At 41.9% G+C, this 19,060-nt stretch overlaps 1 protein-coding gene and 1 non-coding gene across 2 annotated transcripts; one reads left to right on the forward strand and one right to left on the reverse strand.

The window, feature by feature from the left end:
- Positions 1 to 39: 39 nt before the first annotated feature.
- tam (DNA polymerase gamma, catalytic subunit tam) lies at positions 40 to 18,840 on the reverse strand. Its single transcript, XM_028309070.1, has 18 exons — positions 18,465 to 18,840; positions 18,070 to 18,265; positions 17,530 to 17,684; positions 16,643 to 16,842; positions 16,105 to 16,253; positions 15,634 to 15,856; positions 14,674 to 15,215; positions 13,378 to 13,596; positions 12,712 to 12,817; positions 12,373 to 12,503; positions 11,843 to 12,012; positions 9,755 to 9,878; positions 9,138 to 9,318; positions 7,332 to 7,507; positions 5,441 to 5,576; positions 4,687 to 4,855; positions 3,884 to 4,000; positions 40 to 256 (listed from the first exon to the last, which is right to left on the reverse strand). The coding sequence occupies exons 1-18, from the start codon at positions 18,734 to 18,736 to the stop codon at positions 52 to 54; spliced, it is 3,471 nt and encodes a 1,156-aa protein (XP_028164871.1). The 5' UTR covers positions 18,737 to 18,840; the 3' UTR covers positions 40 to 51.
- On the forward strand, positions 8,457 to 8,530 carry TRNAN-GUU (transfer RNA asparagine (anticodon GUU)). Its single transcript has one exon. It is a non-coding gene; the product is annotated as a tRNA-Asn (tRNA).
- Positions 18,841 to 19,060: the final 220 nt, after the last annotated feature.

Below are 19,060 nucleotides of genomic sequence, written 5' to 3' on the forward strand. Positions count from 1 at the left end.
ATAAGTACATGAAAATGTTTCATCGTCCTGGCTAAAAAAAAAAGATATTTTTTAATCACCTTTTTTATTACTTTTACACTTATCGAGTATTTCAAATATGTTCAACGACTCTCCGTCAGGTATCCCGTAGCCCTTGTCCAGCCCGTGCGGGTTTGAAGGCGTGGTGCAGCTCAGGGTTGCTTCCTTCCGCAATACTTGGTCCACTTCAACCGATGTGAAGAACGCCACAGATAGTGGTAGGTCGTTTATTCCTACCCTGGAAACCAAGATTATTTTTTGGTCTGAGACTTGAGAACAATAAAAAGTGTGGTTGATACATTTCGAAAAAAGATCTTGATGCTTTCTAGCTCTAGATAAATTCATGTTATTGTTACCCAGTCCAGTAGGCCTAAGATGCGCGCCGTGATAGGCGGTTATCACGCCATTTTATCGATTTTGCCCATACAAATAATAATTGACGTTGATAAAAGTTATCACGGCGCGCATCTTAGGCCTACAGGACAATGGGAGAGGTCGATAAAGTAATAAGAAGTTAATAAATGACTTTCAGCTACTTTAGATACAGATTGCTACAGGCCATAAAATTTGCAAAATATTTTTTTTTTGTATTGAAAATAAACATAAAAAACAAATGAAGAACTAACCTCTGGGAACAAAACGCCCTTGTGAGGAGATTGGTGATCTGCAGAGCCAACGCAGCCTCGTATTTATGTTCGTCGGGGACTAGGTATCGCACCTCGTCGTGGAAACTCAGGCAAAACCTAGAACAGAGAACATCAAACTAATTTGAAGAACTATATTCAGTTTTTTAACACACAAAAAAGGCACAAAAGAACACTGACACAAAGACACTGAAATCCAACTAAAGTACGAGTACCTATTAACCCGTTTTTCGAAGTAGCATACTGTCGGAGTGAAGCCATGACGATTTTCAATGGTGTGGGAACTCATCGGAGTAATGTAATGTCGAAGGAATGCTTGCCGGAGTTCAGTTTTTGATTCCAACTAAAAACTAAGGAATAGGGAGCGGTAACTAGGGCAGTTACTGTGTCATTAGCAACAATCCCGGCAATATTGCCCGACATCGTATCTATAAAAAAACTCAAACCAACTCTGACGTTACAGTACCTTTTTTGCGTCGGGAAATGCTTTGCGCATACCCACTGGCCGATGGGGACAGTCAGTGGGTTATGTGGGACTCTCCCCGCCTGCACACTAAATGCGGAGCCAACCACTAAAACAGACGGTGTCCTCCGGGCCCATTGAAAAGTAGCCACGAGTTATTGTTATAAAATTGGACATTCGTCCGCGGCTCAACTCTGACAGTACCTGGCCCAGGGCGCCAGGTGCGCCAGGCTGGAAGTCCGTAGCAGTTCTGGAATGGAGGCCGCTACCAACCGTGCGATGTGGAAGTCATTGGGGGAGCCTATGTTCAGCAATGGACGTCCTGTGGCTGAAATGATGATGATGATAAAGGAAGGCCGTCGACGGCGCCTGTGGCTGTTGTGCTACATATAGTACCTGGCCCGGGGCGCCAGGTGCGCCAGGCTGGCCAGCATGAGGTGCAGGAAGTCTGCGGCGGCGCTCTGCACGGCCCAGTTGAGGCGCGTGTTGTAGCGCCCGAGACAGCGCCCGCTAAGGAAGGCCGTCGACGGCGCCTGTGGCTGTTGTGCTACATATAGTACCTGGCCCGGGGCGCCAGGTGCGCCAGGCTGGCCAGCATGAGGTGCAGGAAGTCTGCGGCGGCGCTCTGCACGGCCCAGTTGAGGCGCGTGTTGTAGCGCCCGAGACAGCGCCCGCTAAGGAAGGCCGTCGACGGCGCCTGTGGCTGTTGTGCTACATATAGTACCTGGCCCGGGGCGCCAGGTGCGCCAGGCTGGCCAGCATGAGGTGCAGGAAGTCTGCGGCGGCGCTCTGCACGGCCCAGTTGAGGCGCGTGTTGTAGCGCCCGAGACAGCGCCCGCTAAGGAAGGCCGTCGACGGCGCCTGTGGCTGTTGTGCTACATATAGTACCTGGCCCGGGGCGCCAGGTGCGCCAGGCTGGCCAGCATGAGGTGCAGGAAGTCTGCGGCGGCGCTCTGCACGGCCCAGTTGAGGCGCGTGTTGTAGCGCCCGAGACAGCGCCCGCTAAGGAAGGCCGTCGACGGCGCCTGTGGCTGTTGTGCTACATATAGTACCTGGCCCGGGGCGCCAGGTGCGCCAGGCTGGCCAGCATGAGGTGCAGGAAGTCTGCGGCGGCGCTCTGCACGGCCCAGTTGAGGCGCGTGTTGTAGCGCCCGAGACAGCGCCCGCTAAGGAAGGCCGTCGACGGCGCCTGTGGCTGTTGTGCTACATATAGTACCTGGCCCGGGGCGCCAGGTGCGCCAGGCTGGCCAGCATGAGGTGCAGGAAGTCTGCGGCGGCGCTCTGCACGGCCCAGTTGAGGCGCGTGGAGCCCCAGCGCCCGTGCGCGTGTTCCAGCGCCCGAGACAGCCGCCCGCTAAGGAAGGCCGTCGAAGGCGCCTCTGATTCTGTAGATGTTTGAGATAAAGACATGCGAAACACTGTGATATCTTAAGGCGGTGGTTCGCGCTGCGATAGAGACAAGCCACCGAGACAAGAGACCGAAACCAGAGACCGCGACCGCTACTACAGTCTGACGCTTAGATATACATTGCCTAAAGTAACGGTCGCAGTTTCCCGACTCGGTCTCTTGTCTCGGTCGCAGTTGCAAAAACCGTTGCGTTTGCGCCGCGCGGACGTGACATCAACGCCGTTTCTACGCTGCGCAGGCGTTGGTGAAATGACGTTCGAAAGACCCTTAAAAAGTATGGCCGAGTAACAGATGCATTGCAATCTGTGAATTTGATAGGTAGGTATAGTAATATTATGAGAGAAATCCAAAAAGTTTCTTGTTCTTGAAACATTAAAGTATGTAGGCATAGAGTCATCTTATGTAGTAGGCGATTTCGAACTTTTAATTTTGTGTATTGTTTGACGAGCCGAGGCTAAACACTGTGGTATCTCAGTTGCAATAGGACTCTAATTGATGATTAATATTTATTATCTCACCAGCAATTTCTTCCAGCTTGTTGAACATGTCGGACTCGGTGCCGCCGACCCACTTAGGCCGCTCGAACATGTCCTCGACGCGCTTGCCGCTCATCTTCGCGAGACGCGTCGCTTGGTAGCCGGCCATTTCTACCACCTTTTTAATTAAACAGGTTTATACAGTTACATATTTTAAATAAAAAGAAAAGGTTTTCTTAAAACATTGGGAGAGGGCTATGTTCAGCAGTGGACGTCCTATGGCTGAAATAATGAAGATGATGAAGAATAGGTACTTTTTTTTACCGAAAAACTGACAAGTTAGTGATATTTTCAAGAAGAAATAGAAATAAAAAAATAAGAAACTGGACAAGTACGGAATGCGCACTTGTTTAAGCCCGTCTTACATTTTCAGCAAAAAAGCCTTTTTCAGGTATTTCACAAGCGGTTTGAAAACCTAAAACAATCGTATACCTACTTGTAAAGCACTCATTCCATTCACATCAAGCATCCAATTCTGCTATCTCGCTCTCACATCTCACAGGAGCCCCATTTTAAGTGGTAAATACAGAGAAACACAACATCATACCTAACTAATCTCTCTTTTTTCATCTTACACTGCGCCTCTAGTCCCAAACTAAGCAAAGCTTGTACTAATAGCAGAGTAAATACATAGCGTGGATTAGCGGTGAGGTGCGCTGAATTTTGTCAGTGCGCGCCGCATACGTATTGGCGCGCTCACACACAAACCGCGCTCGGGCGTTTCTATGAAGATGACCTACTCATTTGTATTTACTCTGCTAATTAGTGTCCGACCGANTTGAAAATAAACATAAAAAACAAATGAAGAACTAACCTCTGGGAACAAAACGCCCTTGTGAGGAGATTGGTGATTTGCAGAGCCAACGCAGCCTCGTATTTATGTTCGTCGGGGACTAGGTATCGTACTTCGTCATGGAAACTCAGGCAAAACCTAGAACAGAGAACGAATTTGAATGTTTAGTTTTTTTTTTTTTTTATGTGATAGGAGGCAAACGAGCAGACGGATCACCTGATGGTAAGTGATTACCGTCGCCCATAGACACCCGCAGTCCCAGGGGCGTTACAGGTGCGTTGCCGGCCTTTAAGATAAAGATACGCTCTCCTCTTGAAAGCTTGCAGGTCGTATCCGTCCGGAAACACCGCAGACGACAGTCCATTCCACAGTTTGGTTGTACGGGGCAGGAAGTTTCTAGAAAAACGTACTGTTGTGGACTGCCAACCATCTAAGTGATGGGGGTGGAAGTGCTGTCGGGTAAATCGGTGGCGAAAAGTGGCGGCAGGAATAAGTCCGGATAATTCTTCGGAGCACGGAGTTTTGATAGACAAAAAAAAATCCAACAAAAGTACGAGAACCTATAATCCGTTTTTCGAAGCAATGTAGTGTCGGAGTAACGTAATATTGTTGAAGTAAAGCTTGTCGGAAGTCCGTTTTTGAGCCCAACTAAAATCTAAGAATGGGGAGCTGTTGGTATGATAGTCCCTAGCTGTGCCATTGCCTTCTTCTTCTAACTCTGACAGTACCTTTTTTTGCGTCAGGAAATGCTTTGCGCATCGCGACAGTCGCCCACTAAGGAAGGCCGTCGACGGCGCCTGTGGCTGTTGTGCTACATATAGTACCTGGCCCGGGGCGCCAGGTGCGCCAGGCTGGCCAGCATGAGGTGCAGGAAGTCTGCGGCGGCGCTCTGCACGGCCCAGTTGAGGCGCGTGGAGCCCCAGCGCCCGTGCGCGTGTTCCAGCGCCCGCGACAGCCGCCCGCTAAGGAAGGCCGTCGAAGGCGCCTCTGATTCTGTGGATGTTTGAGATAAAGACATGCTAAACACTGTACGATGAATGGATGGACGACGGTACCTCAAACTACCCCACACTTTCGAGCGTCGCCGTCTTGCCAACGCCCGCCTAATTCAGCGATGCCCCCACTAACTTTTTTTCAAAGTTGACGCCGCGCGGACGTGACGTCAACGCTGCACATGCGCTGACGAGACGACGACGTTTGAAAAACGCTCAATATGTGGGGAAAGCATAATACTTAGGCGTCGTTGGTGGCATCGTATGTAGTTAAAATAAAGTCAATTTCGAACGCTTAATTTTGTGTACTATATGACGAGCCGAAATGTCGCGTTGAGGCCCATGTTTCTCAATTTTAGTCAAAGCTAAACACTGTGTCTTATGTAGTAGCAATAGGACCGAAAAAGGCAAGAAAATAATAATAATAAGTAATCTAGAAGCGCTGACGACTGGAAAAAACATATAGGTACCTACTTCTAAGGGATAACCTTTCAGAGTTTTCAGTCATCAGTATATGTATAGGGTAAAATTGTGTGACAGCGCAACGCAGGTGTATGGCTATTGTAAAAAAGCGTTTAAATCTCACCAGCAATTTCTTCCAGCTTGTTGAACATGTCGGACTCGGTGCCGCCGACCCACTTAGGCCGCTCGAACATGTCCTCGACGCGCTTGCCGCTCATCTTCGCGAGACGCGTCGCTTGGTAGCCCGCCATTTCTACCACCTTTTTAATTAAACAGGTTTATACAGTTACATATTTTAAATAAAAAAAAAAGGTATTTAAAAAAATATCTTAAAACATTGGGAGAGGGCTATGTTCAGCAGTGGACGTCCTATGGCTGAAATAATGATGATGATGAAGAATAGGTACTTTTTTTTACCGAATAACTGACAAGTTCAAGAAGAAATAGAAATAAAAAAATAAGAAACTGGACAAGTACGGGATGCGCACTTGCTTAAATTCGTAAATTTTCACCCAAAAATCCTTTTTAAGGTACCTATTTCAAAAGCGATTTGAAACCCTAAAACAATCCCATACTTGTAAAGCTCTCATTCCATTCGCATCAAGCATCCAATTCTGCTATCTCGCTCCCACATCTCACAGGAGCCCCATTGTTTCGTAGAACATAAATTATAACGCTTTTTACGGTTTTACAAATATATTGAAATCCATGGACCTATAAAAAAAGGCGGACGGAACTCGCGCTACAACAAAACTGTGACGCAAAATTTTGGCGTTTGTCTATTGTGTGAGTGAATTTAGGGATGCCATGTTAGCCAAAACATTATACCCATTTATTTTAAGAAAAACATAGATCGGCAGATGTTACTTGGAAATGTAGACAGAATTATTCCGTGCCATTTTAAAAAGATGAAAGGTGAATGCGTTGAGGTAGGCGCGAAATTTTCAATGTTCAAATTTTCTTACATTGTTTGCAAGTCAGTGTGTCAGGGTATGTACATAATGTTGATCAAAAATGATTCACGCAGTTACAAATTACGAATCTTGTGTACATTATAATCATAATCTTATGCATCATCAATATATTATTATTATCTCTGATAGTTTTTTTTAGGTAGCGCATTTTCTTACATAACTTTTCAATTCCTATCATTGGAGGTCCGAAAATATTTCTCATACAATTTGATACCATAATGATCATTCTTCATAAAAAATTTAAAACCTACATATTTAAAAATATAATCATTGATATTCATAATATCACTAATCATACACTTAGTTTTTACTAATATTTGTTTTCATATATTTTTCTATACTAATGATCGAAACTCATAATCATTCGAATAAATAACTATAATATTCATAAATGTGATGTATCCTAATAATTTGTTTTCATAAATTTATTACTCATAAGTGTATAAATTTATCCATATTATTGAAAATCATGATGTGTTTGATTTCAATTAATTTCAATATTTTAATGTCGGGAAATAAGTGATTGGATTATTATTTTGCCTGTGAAATGTGATTCCTTAATTTAATTTTTGTTTGTTCGAACAGAACGGTTTTTACACAATTTCATCACACAAGACATGTCGTATTCGTGTTGTTTTTTCGCTGCTTAAATGTGTCAACTGTGTGAAGTTTGCACTCGAAGTGGTGTATCAGGGTGTGAATGTGTGCGTGCCGGCCTGTACGTACAGGCAAGCTGGTGTATCCTAATGTCACAGTATTTTGTTGATGAGAATCCGTCCGACTTTTTTTATAGGTCCATGTTGAAATCATGACAATTCAGTACGATGACCAAGCAAGAGAGAGAACAAAAGAAGTCCTATACTAATTAAAAATAAAACGCCGCGCCGCGCACAGATTAGAGCAAGGAGGCTGAACGCCGCAACACCCATTTTACCTAAGTTTCAAATACAGAGATTATCAGCTAAACTCTACAAAAAAGGGACAATATTTTTTTTATGATCATGATTTATTATATTCTGCATTTATAAACCTATCACCGACCTTGGACTCCTCATCTTCATCCAAGATGAACCCCTCCATATACTGTTTCTTCAGCGAGTACACGCGGCGGCCTTTGGTGGTGGTGAACATTTTGGCCGCTTTGCTCTTCGCCTCCGATATCGTCATGGTCGGGTTGAATTGCTTCAGCAGTCTTTCGGCGAAGTTCTGACCGGCACCTATAGAAGTTAATAAATACCTAACTCTTTATTTACTCACACAAAAATTGAACAGAGTTACATAGTGAATGTATAAGATACGTTTGATGTTCATTCTTGTGTGATTCTGATGCCTATGCTAGGTATTTAGTATACCTGTATTACAGGTCATCAGGCTCCCACCACCTCAGGTCACCAAGTATCTTCTATGTGCCATACAATCAGCTTTTCACTTTTCACTTTAATATTAATACTTACTCATAACAGAAAGTATAAACATTTCATTATAGTAGTAAGTTATACCATTATTGTCATCATCATCATATTTACGCCCGTATTCACAAACGATGCTTGCTTAAGTGAAGCAGCAAATAGAACGCACAGTTGAATAGAGCTCTGTGATTCATGTGTGACCCTGTGCGTCCACGCGCACTGTGAGACCTCATAGTAATGTTTGTGAATACGGGCGTTAGTCTCCACTTGACTGTTACAGTACACAGTACACAAAATTAGTGGTTGGTTCCGTGGTTGACCCAGTAGTTGACCAGGTACTAGTTGTTGACCACTTAATCCTACTGATATTGTAACGTTTGTGAGGATGGGCATATTTTTTTTACTCTTTCAAGCAAAATCTATTGATACTGAACGGATTTTGACGTAACTTTACAGTATTATTGTTTATTATACATCAGAATAACATATTTTATACGCTATAAATTAAAACGATCTGTGACAAAATTTATTTCACGCGGGCGAAGCCGCGGGCAAGAGCTAGTCTACTTACTTATAATTTCTTGTAATAAATTAATAATACCTATAATGTTCAACAATAATTAAGAATTGAATAAAACCAGCTGAATAAATACATAATTAAATAGATAGTGTTATCTTTAGGTGTTTTTTGCCTCATGCCTACAGCTACCGTATGTGTTTATATTATCTGTCTCATATTTTGAAAGAGTCACGTATCGCCTTCGTGGCGCAATCGGTTAGCGCGTTCGGCTGTTAACCGAAAGGTTGGTGGTTCGAGTCCACCCGGGGGCGGCCAACTTTTTGGGTTTTGAACTACCGCAGTAAATATGTCGATATTAACGTTTTAAAAAATAATTTAAATATAAAATGTGGGCTGACTAGATATTTTTTTGTATTAATTTTTTTTTCTCAGAAAATTTTGAAGTAACTATGTATGTATGGCATAACCTCTTTGTTAAAATGTAGTATGCCAACACTTATTTCTTTTTCAAAACTAGCAAAATACTGTCGTTTTTGGACTCGTAAATTCTTAGTTTAGTCTATTTCATAATTTTATTTTAATGCCTGCCTACCACTGGACACAAGCCAAGGAACGCTTAGTCAAACGATTTCCCATTTTCCTCCAGCCACTATAAAATTCACATTCTAAACGTGTAGATAAGTCTTTTTCGGAGCATTTATAAATGCTTGCCATACCACCACATCCAGAAAACAATATCAGTCTATTTCTAGGCCAGTTTTATCAACATCTTTTGTAATTTACACGATTTTGTGAAGGTCGCGGGAAGCACCTGTATGCGGGCAGTGCAGAAATCCTTGTGAGAGGTCTTTGTCCAATCCAATAGACGTCATTTGGCTGAAATTAGCGAACAAAATAATGTAATCTCTGTTTATTTACCATATATTCTGGCGTAGTTGATGACCTTGGCGTGGTCGCGCGAGATAGCGGCAGCGGCGGCGGTCAGCGAATGCAGGTCGGTCTTAGTGGACTTGTCTCCGGCTAGCACGGCCCAGCCGAAGGCGGTCCCTCCGCACAGGCCTAGCGAACTGTCCCCGAGTAACGCTGCTATCCAGAGTTCCTGTTATGGGAATCATTTAGACTGAGAAATGATGAATATTGTCTTTTCTATCAATACAGAATCTCACAAAACTATAATTTCACACTCCACTTGCTCACAAAAAACATAAGTAATATTTTAGCATTTAAAACTACTAGACTAGGCAATTTTCCCGTTCTCTTCTACATTTCGAAATTGCGAAGCGTTGAACAATTGTTTAAAAAGATATTTCTAAACTAAACGTCACTTTAAACAAGTATTCAACGCATGTGTACCTTTTGTTAGGGGAGTATGTGTGGCTAGGAACCAGAACCGCGGATTCTTGCGAAAGGTTAAGTAAATCCTTTTACCCGCGCAATTTTTAGTGTTAGTATCTAGATATAGTGCATGAAAAATATATTTAGACAATTTCATTGCACTTTAAACCTTATTGCAGCGAAATAAGTTCCACCAATACCTGCGAATCGACGTCGGCGCCTACAAACTTGTACCCCGGCGGCGCCTGCACCATGGCACGCAACTCGGAGCCCACGCGCTCCGCCTGCGCGTTGCTCGCCGTCATCCAGGTTGGCTCGCTCGCTCTGTTAAAGGGAGGCTAGCTATCCATTAAGAACTAAGCAAGAAGTTGCAAAGTTTACTATAAAACTAAGCATTGGAGTGGTTCGCTTCTTTTCATGCATTTCACGCTTGCTCCAACGCTGACATGCGACAAACGGTTTGTCATGTGGTTTGTGACAAACCATGTAAAATAATATGTATGAAGACATTGTGCTGCGCAGTGTCACACGAGTGCGGCCGAACGTTATGACTGACGGACTTCATTCACCTGTACTCCAATGAGGATCATTTCGATTTTTAGCTGTGAATGCAGATTTATAGGGCTAATAAATCCTTAATACACAGTCCAAAAATTTTTGTTCTACAACAAAAATTGACGAAGTTATGGCCAAATTACTAAAAAAGTTCACTGACCGCCCGGCGCGGGGACCATGACGTCACTATATCCGATCCAAACGCTGCCGGCGTACTGCGTGGATAGAAAATATGTTTTTCTAGCCAAACTATCAGTTTTAGAGAAAAACTTGTAATGACATTTATTCATCAGAATAAAGTAAGCTATCGATAGGTAATTTTTAAAAATAGAAATTGTGAAAAATAACGCAAAAAATCCATACGCTCATACGATTCAATGGAACGCAGAGACGCGATTGGGGTCTGTCTCCGCGGTGGTATATTTGGCGATTTATTCAAATAAAGTGTTCATAAGTGTTGTCTTCTTCCAAGTAAAATATAAAAATGTATAAGTATTAATTTATTCTTCTAACAATAAGGTATAGCTGAGGCAGATACACTCTGCCTGGGCTACAAGACATTGCTATGAAGATCATTTCGATGTACACGCAATACCTACCTGTTATTTAGTTTTTTTGAGTTAAACCTACGTACCTGCCTATCTATTCACCGTTCCCATGGGCGGGCCAGCTGCTGCAGGAAAGGACAGCTGCTCCCTCCTGGAAATCTATTTAAGAAACTGGGTATGACTTGCCTCTCCCCCCCTCCCACCAAGGCCAGAAGCTGGGTAAGGCTTGCCCCTCCCCCCAGGCTATAAGCTGGGTATGACTTATCCCCCCCCCCCCTGCAGGCCAGAAACTGGGTATTATTAGCATCATCTTATGTATTATTATGTTCAATACAAACAATCATTAAGTTACACTCACCCCGACCGCGTCTCCGCATTGCATCGAATCCTATGAAAATGTGGTTTTTGGACATAGCGATACTTATTTTTCACAATTTTTATTTTTAAAAATTACTGGTCGATAGGTTACTTTATTTTGATGAATAAATGTTATTAAAAGGTTTTTTCTAAAACTGATAGTTTAGCTGGAAAAAAATATTTTCCATCCCAATAGTACGCCGGCTGCGCTCGATTCGGATATAGTGACGTCACGCGGCCCTGCGTACGTTGACTTTTAGCGGCAAAAACGGCCTATGTTTATTACTTAATATCTTCGTAAGTAATGGTCCGATTTGGATAATTCAAAAAGATATATCTTTCTTATGTCTTAAAGATTAACGTAGATACTAGTTTTATTGAATTTTCTACAACAGTACTGATCCTCATTGCCAAATTGCAGTTCAAATTCAGTTTGAATACAGTTGCCAAACCACGCCTCAATTAAACTGTACATTGATTGCAATTGGACTGCACGACCGGATGGCATTTTCTCTGTTATCATGCCGAGTCGCCTGTCTAGACTCACCCGGCTCTCCTTGGCATCATACTACAACTCTTACCTTCTAGTAAGCGTCCCACACATAACCACTTGCGGCACAATGGCTCCGCCTTAGTTGAGCCGGCAGCAGTTCTTGCGGCAACCACACCACTTGCTGGCTCATGATACGCTCGCGGTTGTTCCGCCAGTACATCATACTACACTTTATCGTCTATTAAACGTCCTGTAGAAAACCCTAAATGACACCATACAGCCGTGTGCCAATCAGTTGAGCCACCAACGGCTCTTCTGTCAATGCCACTACTTACCTTCTAGTAAGCGTCCCACACACGACCACTTGTGGCACAATGGCTCCGTACTGCCGCGTGCCCCTCAGTTGAGCCGGTAGCAGTTCTTGTGGCAACCACACTACTTGCTGGCTCATGATTCGCTCGCGGTTGTTCCGCCAGTACGACATCATACGGCCGAAGGTTAGCACCTAAAATTGATATCTTTCAATAGACATTATTAGGATTAACACTATGGCATATTCTGTAGACAACTACGACTACTAGATGCCACAGTGTTTGTCTTTGACTTGACATGCTGTAGTCTGTACAAATGAGAGCACGTCAGACTGTTTTATTGCAAAACATTGTAACAAGGGCGATTTTGTAATAAATTGACATGCTGTGCTATGATTTGTACAATGATTGATTGCTCATTGGCACCTCAGAATTCTCAAATGAATAATAAGATAAAGTCATTCACAAAAAACCTTGTGAGAAACCAAGAGCTTAATTTATAGAAACAGACACAAGGTTTTTTTTAAACATATTTAAATGGTAATATATGGTACCTTTTCCGCCTCGTTCCCTTGCGCAGTCAACACATTCTGACTGAACATATCCAGGAAATCTTTTGCTAGGGGATTCCCCACTTTGTACTTCGGCCCATCTTTGTGCGGTAGTCGCAAGAAGTGACAGCAACCTGCAAACAAATTATATTATATTTTGCGGTTTAAATATATGCCATTCGAAGTCGAACTGTGACGTCACATCGACGCTCTGGTACGGACGGTACGGTGTGGTAAGTGGAAGAGAGAGTCGCATTCCAGAGGTGCGCAGTTAGCTCAATCGGATTGTACTGTGACTATTGTGCGATGTATTTTTACCATGATTAATTTAGATTTATGTACCTTGTATTTGTACGCCGCACCACACGCCTAAACCATGGTACTGGTTAGCCGCCGCTTGCTCGTCGAATTTCTTCCGAGCATAGTACGCTCTTCTGCCTAAATCCTCCTACAAAAAAAGAAAGTCGTGTTAGTTACTTCGCTTATAACTCAAGAACGGCTGAACCGATTTAGCTGAAAATTGTCAGGGAGGTAGTTTAGAGCCAGGAGAAGGACATAGGATACTTTTTATCCCGTTCGAAATTTAAAAAAAGTCTGCTTATTTATTGCCATTAAGGCGGAACAAAGTTCGCCGGGTCAGCTAGTGTATTAATAACTTGGAGTGCAAGTGTGGTTATGTTCCCCAGCCGATAAAGCACATGATGTCGTGCCCTGCGCCGCCAAACAAACAAGAAGATTTTATTAATGCTACTGACAACGCCACTCTTGTATTAGACCCACTACCCGTGACATTGACAGCCTAGGAGGGCCCCATCGTCAATACCGGATCGCTGGTTCCGATTTTTTCCACGTTGGAAACTACATAAAATATACAGTTGAACGACGGCAGCACCCCCCTATCAATTAGTTTGGTGGAACAGTTCAGTGTAGTGGGTCTATAGTAGAGTTTTGACACTGTGTAGGTTAGTCCTCAATATGACAAGAAGAAAAATTCTTTTTAAAACTAACCTCAACAGTCTTTGGTAACAAATGCACATTGGCTTCAATGTCACTCTGCTTACAAAACGCCATAGGACATGCCGCTAACAGTTCTTCTAGAGGCAACACGGGCTCTCCCTCTGTCTCCTTCTGCGTCCTGCTAAAGGGCACCAGGAAGCCCCACCCTTCTTCTTGAATGTAGTGGAGAGGATACCCTTCCCAGGATAGACGGAGGAGTTTTGGAGTTATCTGTAACAAAGAGTAAGTGGGCATAGAATAGATGAATAAAAATACAAAAGTACATAATTGTTGTGCAAAAGTAAACAGTTTTATATTAAATAACTTCAAGCTATTTGAAACCGATTTATGAGGAATTCTATTGACATTATTACATGAAGGACTTAAAAATGTTCCCTGCATGACTCCAATATTATCCAATGACTACGTGGGACACTATTTAAGTTGTGAGCCTAACTATGAAAACAAAGTAGTTTATTATTAAAATGGTATTGATTGCGTTTATTGGTATTGTCTTTCATGATTTATGTACTTTTTAATGTGTCCGAAACACTTTTCATAGCATTTTTTCCACTCAGCTTGAGGCACCTCCAAAGCATGGTTTTTGACCGCACCGACAGTTGTTTCTGGCTACATAAATCGCTGTTCACGCATTTAATTTTAATATATGGGTACCAAAAGAAGTGCCTAGATTCCAATCAAGAATTTTGTAGCGTTGGACCTGTTTATTTCATATTTTGAGTGTTCAAATAGTCAGTTGTTTGACGAGACGTGTAAAAGCTCACATTTTTGTCACGAATGGCGATTCGACTATGCTGGTCAGTTTCCCTTATTAAACTGAAGACTTTTGGAAAAAAAGTGGCTGTTTACTATTAAGAATTAACCATTCTAAATTTCTCTAGTTTGTATTGATTAACCACGTCGAAAGTCATAATAAATCTTCGCGCGAAAATTTCCGCAAGTCAATTCCATGTTTTTGTAGTAAAGATAATTTTCAATTCAATGTTAATAATACAAAACGTGCTCAAATGATAAAAAGTTTTGAATAAGGTTGTAGTCAAAAATGTCAAACTTTTCATTAAAAGTATCAGATGTCGTCTAACAACACGTTATGTTGTCGAGGCTCACAACTTAAATAGTGCCCTAGGTATAAACACCACGGGCCGGAAGAATAAGCTACGGCAGGCCTCCCACACGATGATCTGGTGAAGATCGCGGGAAGAACCTGACCGGATCGGTCGCTGTGGAAATCCTTGGGGGAGACCTTTGTCTGAAAGGAATAAACATTATTTTTTGGGAATAACTTACCTGCATACTAGTCGTAATATTGTTAGCGCCTGGAGTCCAATCAGGATCTTTGCCAGGTTTTGTGCAAAGCTTCCTATACCACGCAGGATAACCAGGCAAGTACGGCCTTCTTACTGGCAGCGACTCTGCCATTGCATACAGATATACAAACTTTTTACTTAATTCTTTCACACCTTCTATTGTTTCTGATTCTTGTGTGTTTTTCTGAATATAATCTATGTATTCCTCATTCAAAAGTTTAAAATCTTTTTCTTTAAGTGAACTTTTAGTTCTTTTTTCAAGATCTTCAACTGTTTCTAATTCAAACGGCGTGTTATCTTTTTTCTTTTTAGCAATCTTTTTTAATTTCAGCTTTTGCGTCGACCAATCCTGGTCCCACATCCAAAGATCTTTTTTGTAAGCGTCATTCGCCATCATGTGACAAGCTTCATCCGCCTTTTGGGATAGCAGTTGTCGAGATTCTAACTTCAAGTCTTCGAAGACGGTTTCTGCTGCGTCGATGTATTGAAGCCAGTTGGAGTTCACTGGAAGATAGGCTGATCCTGTAATATAATTTTATTTTTTATACATAGTTTGATGGAAAAATTTGGGAACCTAAAAAGCAGAAGGATTAAAGAAGATATATTTCATGACCAAATACACCAGTACCATAGACACAGGCATACAGCAAAGGATATGTAACCACATAAGGACAGTCAGTGAAGGTAGTCCTCACTTTTAAGTGAGACAGAGAGTCAGAGATTTTGCTCTAGCTGTAGGTACACTAAGGTTGAGTTGCACCATTTTAACTCAACAAAAAACACCGGTTATTGTTAAAGTTACGGTTATAAATAAGTTGGTGCAACTCAGCCTAAGAGCTTCTATATGGTTAATGGTAGTGAAGGAGAAAACATATTTTAAAAGGACAATAAGAAGCTAAGATTTAACTTTGTACACTAAGGTAACGATAACCCAAATCACCTAACTCCAGCATCCCTGCCAAGGTGACCGGGTGCGGGAATCGCTCCAGGAACAGCGGGANAAGTGGGAGAAGTTCCCTCAGGACGCTGTGCGTCGCCACCACGTCTCCCGCGCAGTACCGCATCAGATCCTGGAAGCTTTCGTGCACGTCGTCCATCGTGCCTTCCACAAAGACGTCCCGGGTTTGTTTATCGATGGGCGAGCCGCAGTACAGTTTGTGGACCTGCAGGTGAGAACAAGTTATAGATTAGACAAATACGAGTAAACGCAATGAAGTAACTGACCTTTAATGCACCTAATGAGCTTTACAGTGCACACAATCTAGATGAGAACAAGTCAGTCATATGAGAAGTCACAATTGCTTTTTATGATGCACAAATGGTAGTTTATCTAAAGGAGTACGGCCTAAGCCTTGGCGTCAATCCTACTAGTGACATTACAAGCAAACAAGCACTAGCTACAGTTGTGTACCTCGCTGAGATTGTTTAAAGCACTGATTTCGATCCAGTCGTCGTCGCTGGGATGCGGTTCTTTGTTACGGGCTTTGAGGACGGTCCGCTGGTAACTCGTGACGCCACTCACGCAAGTATGCATCGACATAGTATCCATGAAGCGAACTCCTGGAAGAACGAATTTTGAATTATTACATTGTGGAAAACCTTGGGGGAGGCCTTTGTCCAGCAGTGGACGTCATTAGGCTGAAACGAACGAACGAACATCCGTGTCTTCTAGATCCATCGTAACGTAAGGTATCTTTGGATGGTCATGGTACCTCACTAGAATGTTTATTAATCCTTCAAGCTCCGCGAATCTAGACACAATAGATAATCAATTGTTATGACATTAATTAATGCCGTCTGGGACTCAATCGGTTAATAAGTACTCCCCAAGAAGTGAGCAGGTAACTTTAACCGTTAATTTGCTTAAATATAAACTAATACACATGTGAGTATTCCCCTTATTTTCCCCTTTACAGCAAGCAATAATCTAACAGATTTTATGTACCAACCTGTTTTTTGCAGCCAATACTGCTCTTTGATTTTCGCCCTATCATAAGACACATTATGGCCTATCACTATCCTGGGTCTCTGCAAGTCTCCACACGGCTTCATGCCGTCTGTCTCCAAGGGTATCAAGTCATGGTAGTTGACGTTACTGAAGTGTGTGTGAGGATCTCCATTGGCTAGTGGTTCACTGACCCAGCCATACCTAGAAAAATATTTCCTTCCTAAATACATTTTCGGGCTGGAAGACGTAGCGTGGGCAGGCCTCCTACTAGGTGGACCGACGATCTGGTGAAGGTCGCGGGAAGAGCCTGGATGCGGGCAGCGCAGGACCGTTCATTGTGGAAAACCTTGGGGGAGGCCTTTGTCCAGCAGTGGACGTCATTTGGCTGAAAACGAAATACATTTACTTCAAAGATACATTGCAATTTTCATTGAAAAAATATTATCACAAATTAAAACATAGCATCTGTTGACTGATTCATCTACACTAATATTACAAAGAGGAAAGATTTGTACCTACTTTTGTATGTGTGTAATGAATAGGCTCAAAAAGTACTGGGCCGATTTAAAAAATTCTTTCATCATTCGAAAGCTACATTATCCACGAGTAACATAGGTTAAATTTTATTTTGGAAAAACATGGGGTTCAGGGGTCCACGCGCGCGAAGCCGCGGGCGGAAAGCTAGTAAGTTATAGAGTGGAATGCCATGGCATGCAATGTGGACAGTTGCAAATTTAAAAACTAACAAACAGTGACTAGTAAGTAGTTATAGACAGTAGTTATTATCATTTTTCTAGTTCATATAATTTCAGTCTAAATAAATCACATAAACATCCTAAAAGGGATGGGAATGAGTAGATATTTTATTGTTATCTAGTTTACAATTACCAGGCATCAGTGGATACAGCACAGGCCAGCGTGGGCCTCTTCCCCGCACTCATCAGGACCTCCACATCAAACACCAGCGCATCATCCGGGGGACAAGGCACCGGATGTGCCACATCACCCACATACTTACTCCATCCGAATGCTCTTGACCATTTCTGGAAATTTTAGCTTAATTTTGATACTTTGGGTGTACATGTGAAGACCATGAATCATTACTTAATCTAGTTAGAATTTTTAAAAGACTGCAATACTATGAGAACTTTATAGTCAGTCATGATTGCATTTTCTAATAAGAAAATCACAATAAGATTCAGTTTATTTGAATATTTTAGTTAATGATTTTTCCTGTTAAAAATATTGTTATAATTTTTTTAACATGATCACAATAAAATAATAATAATATCCAGGTAAAAAAATAAATCTAATATCTGTATAACCTACTTTCTTGTTTCTTAAATTTTGTTGTCATAAAGTAATTTTTTGTTTCATTTACTGCAACACAGTAAGCCAAGTTTAAAATTCTAATCTTTTCTCATTTACCTTTGGCATTGGAGGCAGTTTGCTACTAGCCAGTTTTCTTAACAGCTCCCTATATGGAGCGCTCTGCCTCTCACCAATGTTGTAGAAATGCTCCACCACATCCTTTCCTTCTAGCTTCGGCAGCTTTATCTCCACGTCGGGCATGTGACTGTGTTCTTTGTAGTTGATACCATGCTTTAAGAGATTGTTCTGGCAACTAAAAGTTTTGAAACATATTAACAGGCAATAGAAAGTGATTATGGTTGCATTCTCTAATACTAATTTAGTAATTAAGCATAATTATGTAGTATGTATAGTAGCTATTTCTAATTATTACACCTATCACGATACAAATGTATGGACCTCAGAACTTAGATTAATCTAAGCTTCAAACAGACAAGAAAATGTTTATGTACCTTTCAATCGTCTTAGCATCTAAAGCTGGACTAGCACTTGTAAAAAGCTGCTCATAAATGTTTTTAGATATCATTTGAATATTCACTTCATTGACTCGAAATTCTTTGGAAACATTTTTAACTTCTAAAACTTTTTCACTGTTGAGGTTATCCGACTTATTTGGCTTTTTCTTACGAATTATCTTCGTTTCGGTGATAGGAAATATTTCAGAACAGCATCTGCATCCTTTTAGAGCAGCTTTTTGTAGAAAGTTTCTTCTTTTTGCCAACATTTTAATTTATAATGCCGTGAAAATGAGAAGTAAACAAACAATCACCGAGCTCGCCGCTTATCAATCAATGTCAAACTGATAAGCGTTATGACATTTTATTTATCGTTCAGAAATTGGAAATTTAATTACCGTTAAAATACCGTTAATCGTTATAAGTGTATTAAACAGGATGTCCAGGATCAAACCAGATCAAACAAAAAGGATTGATGCTTGAAGGTTATACAGTGTCCATCATCCCTGAATATACCCGAAACCGAAGCAGCAGCAGTATCTCAATCTCACTGCGAAGCAGTAATGATGATCCACTTTATCTCATAAAGTAAA

The sequence above is a fragment of the Ostrinia furnacalis genome, unplaced genomic scaffold (assembly GCF_004193835.3).
Source record: "Ostrinia furnacalis isolate ACB-3 unplaced genomic scaffold, ASM419383v2 OfSCF2600, whole genome shotgun sequence".
In the NCBI taxonomy this organism is placed as follows: Eukaryota; Metazoa; Arthropoda; class Insecta; order Lepidoptera; family Crambidae; genus Ostrinia; species Ostrinia furnacalis.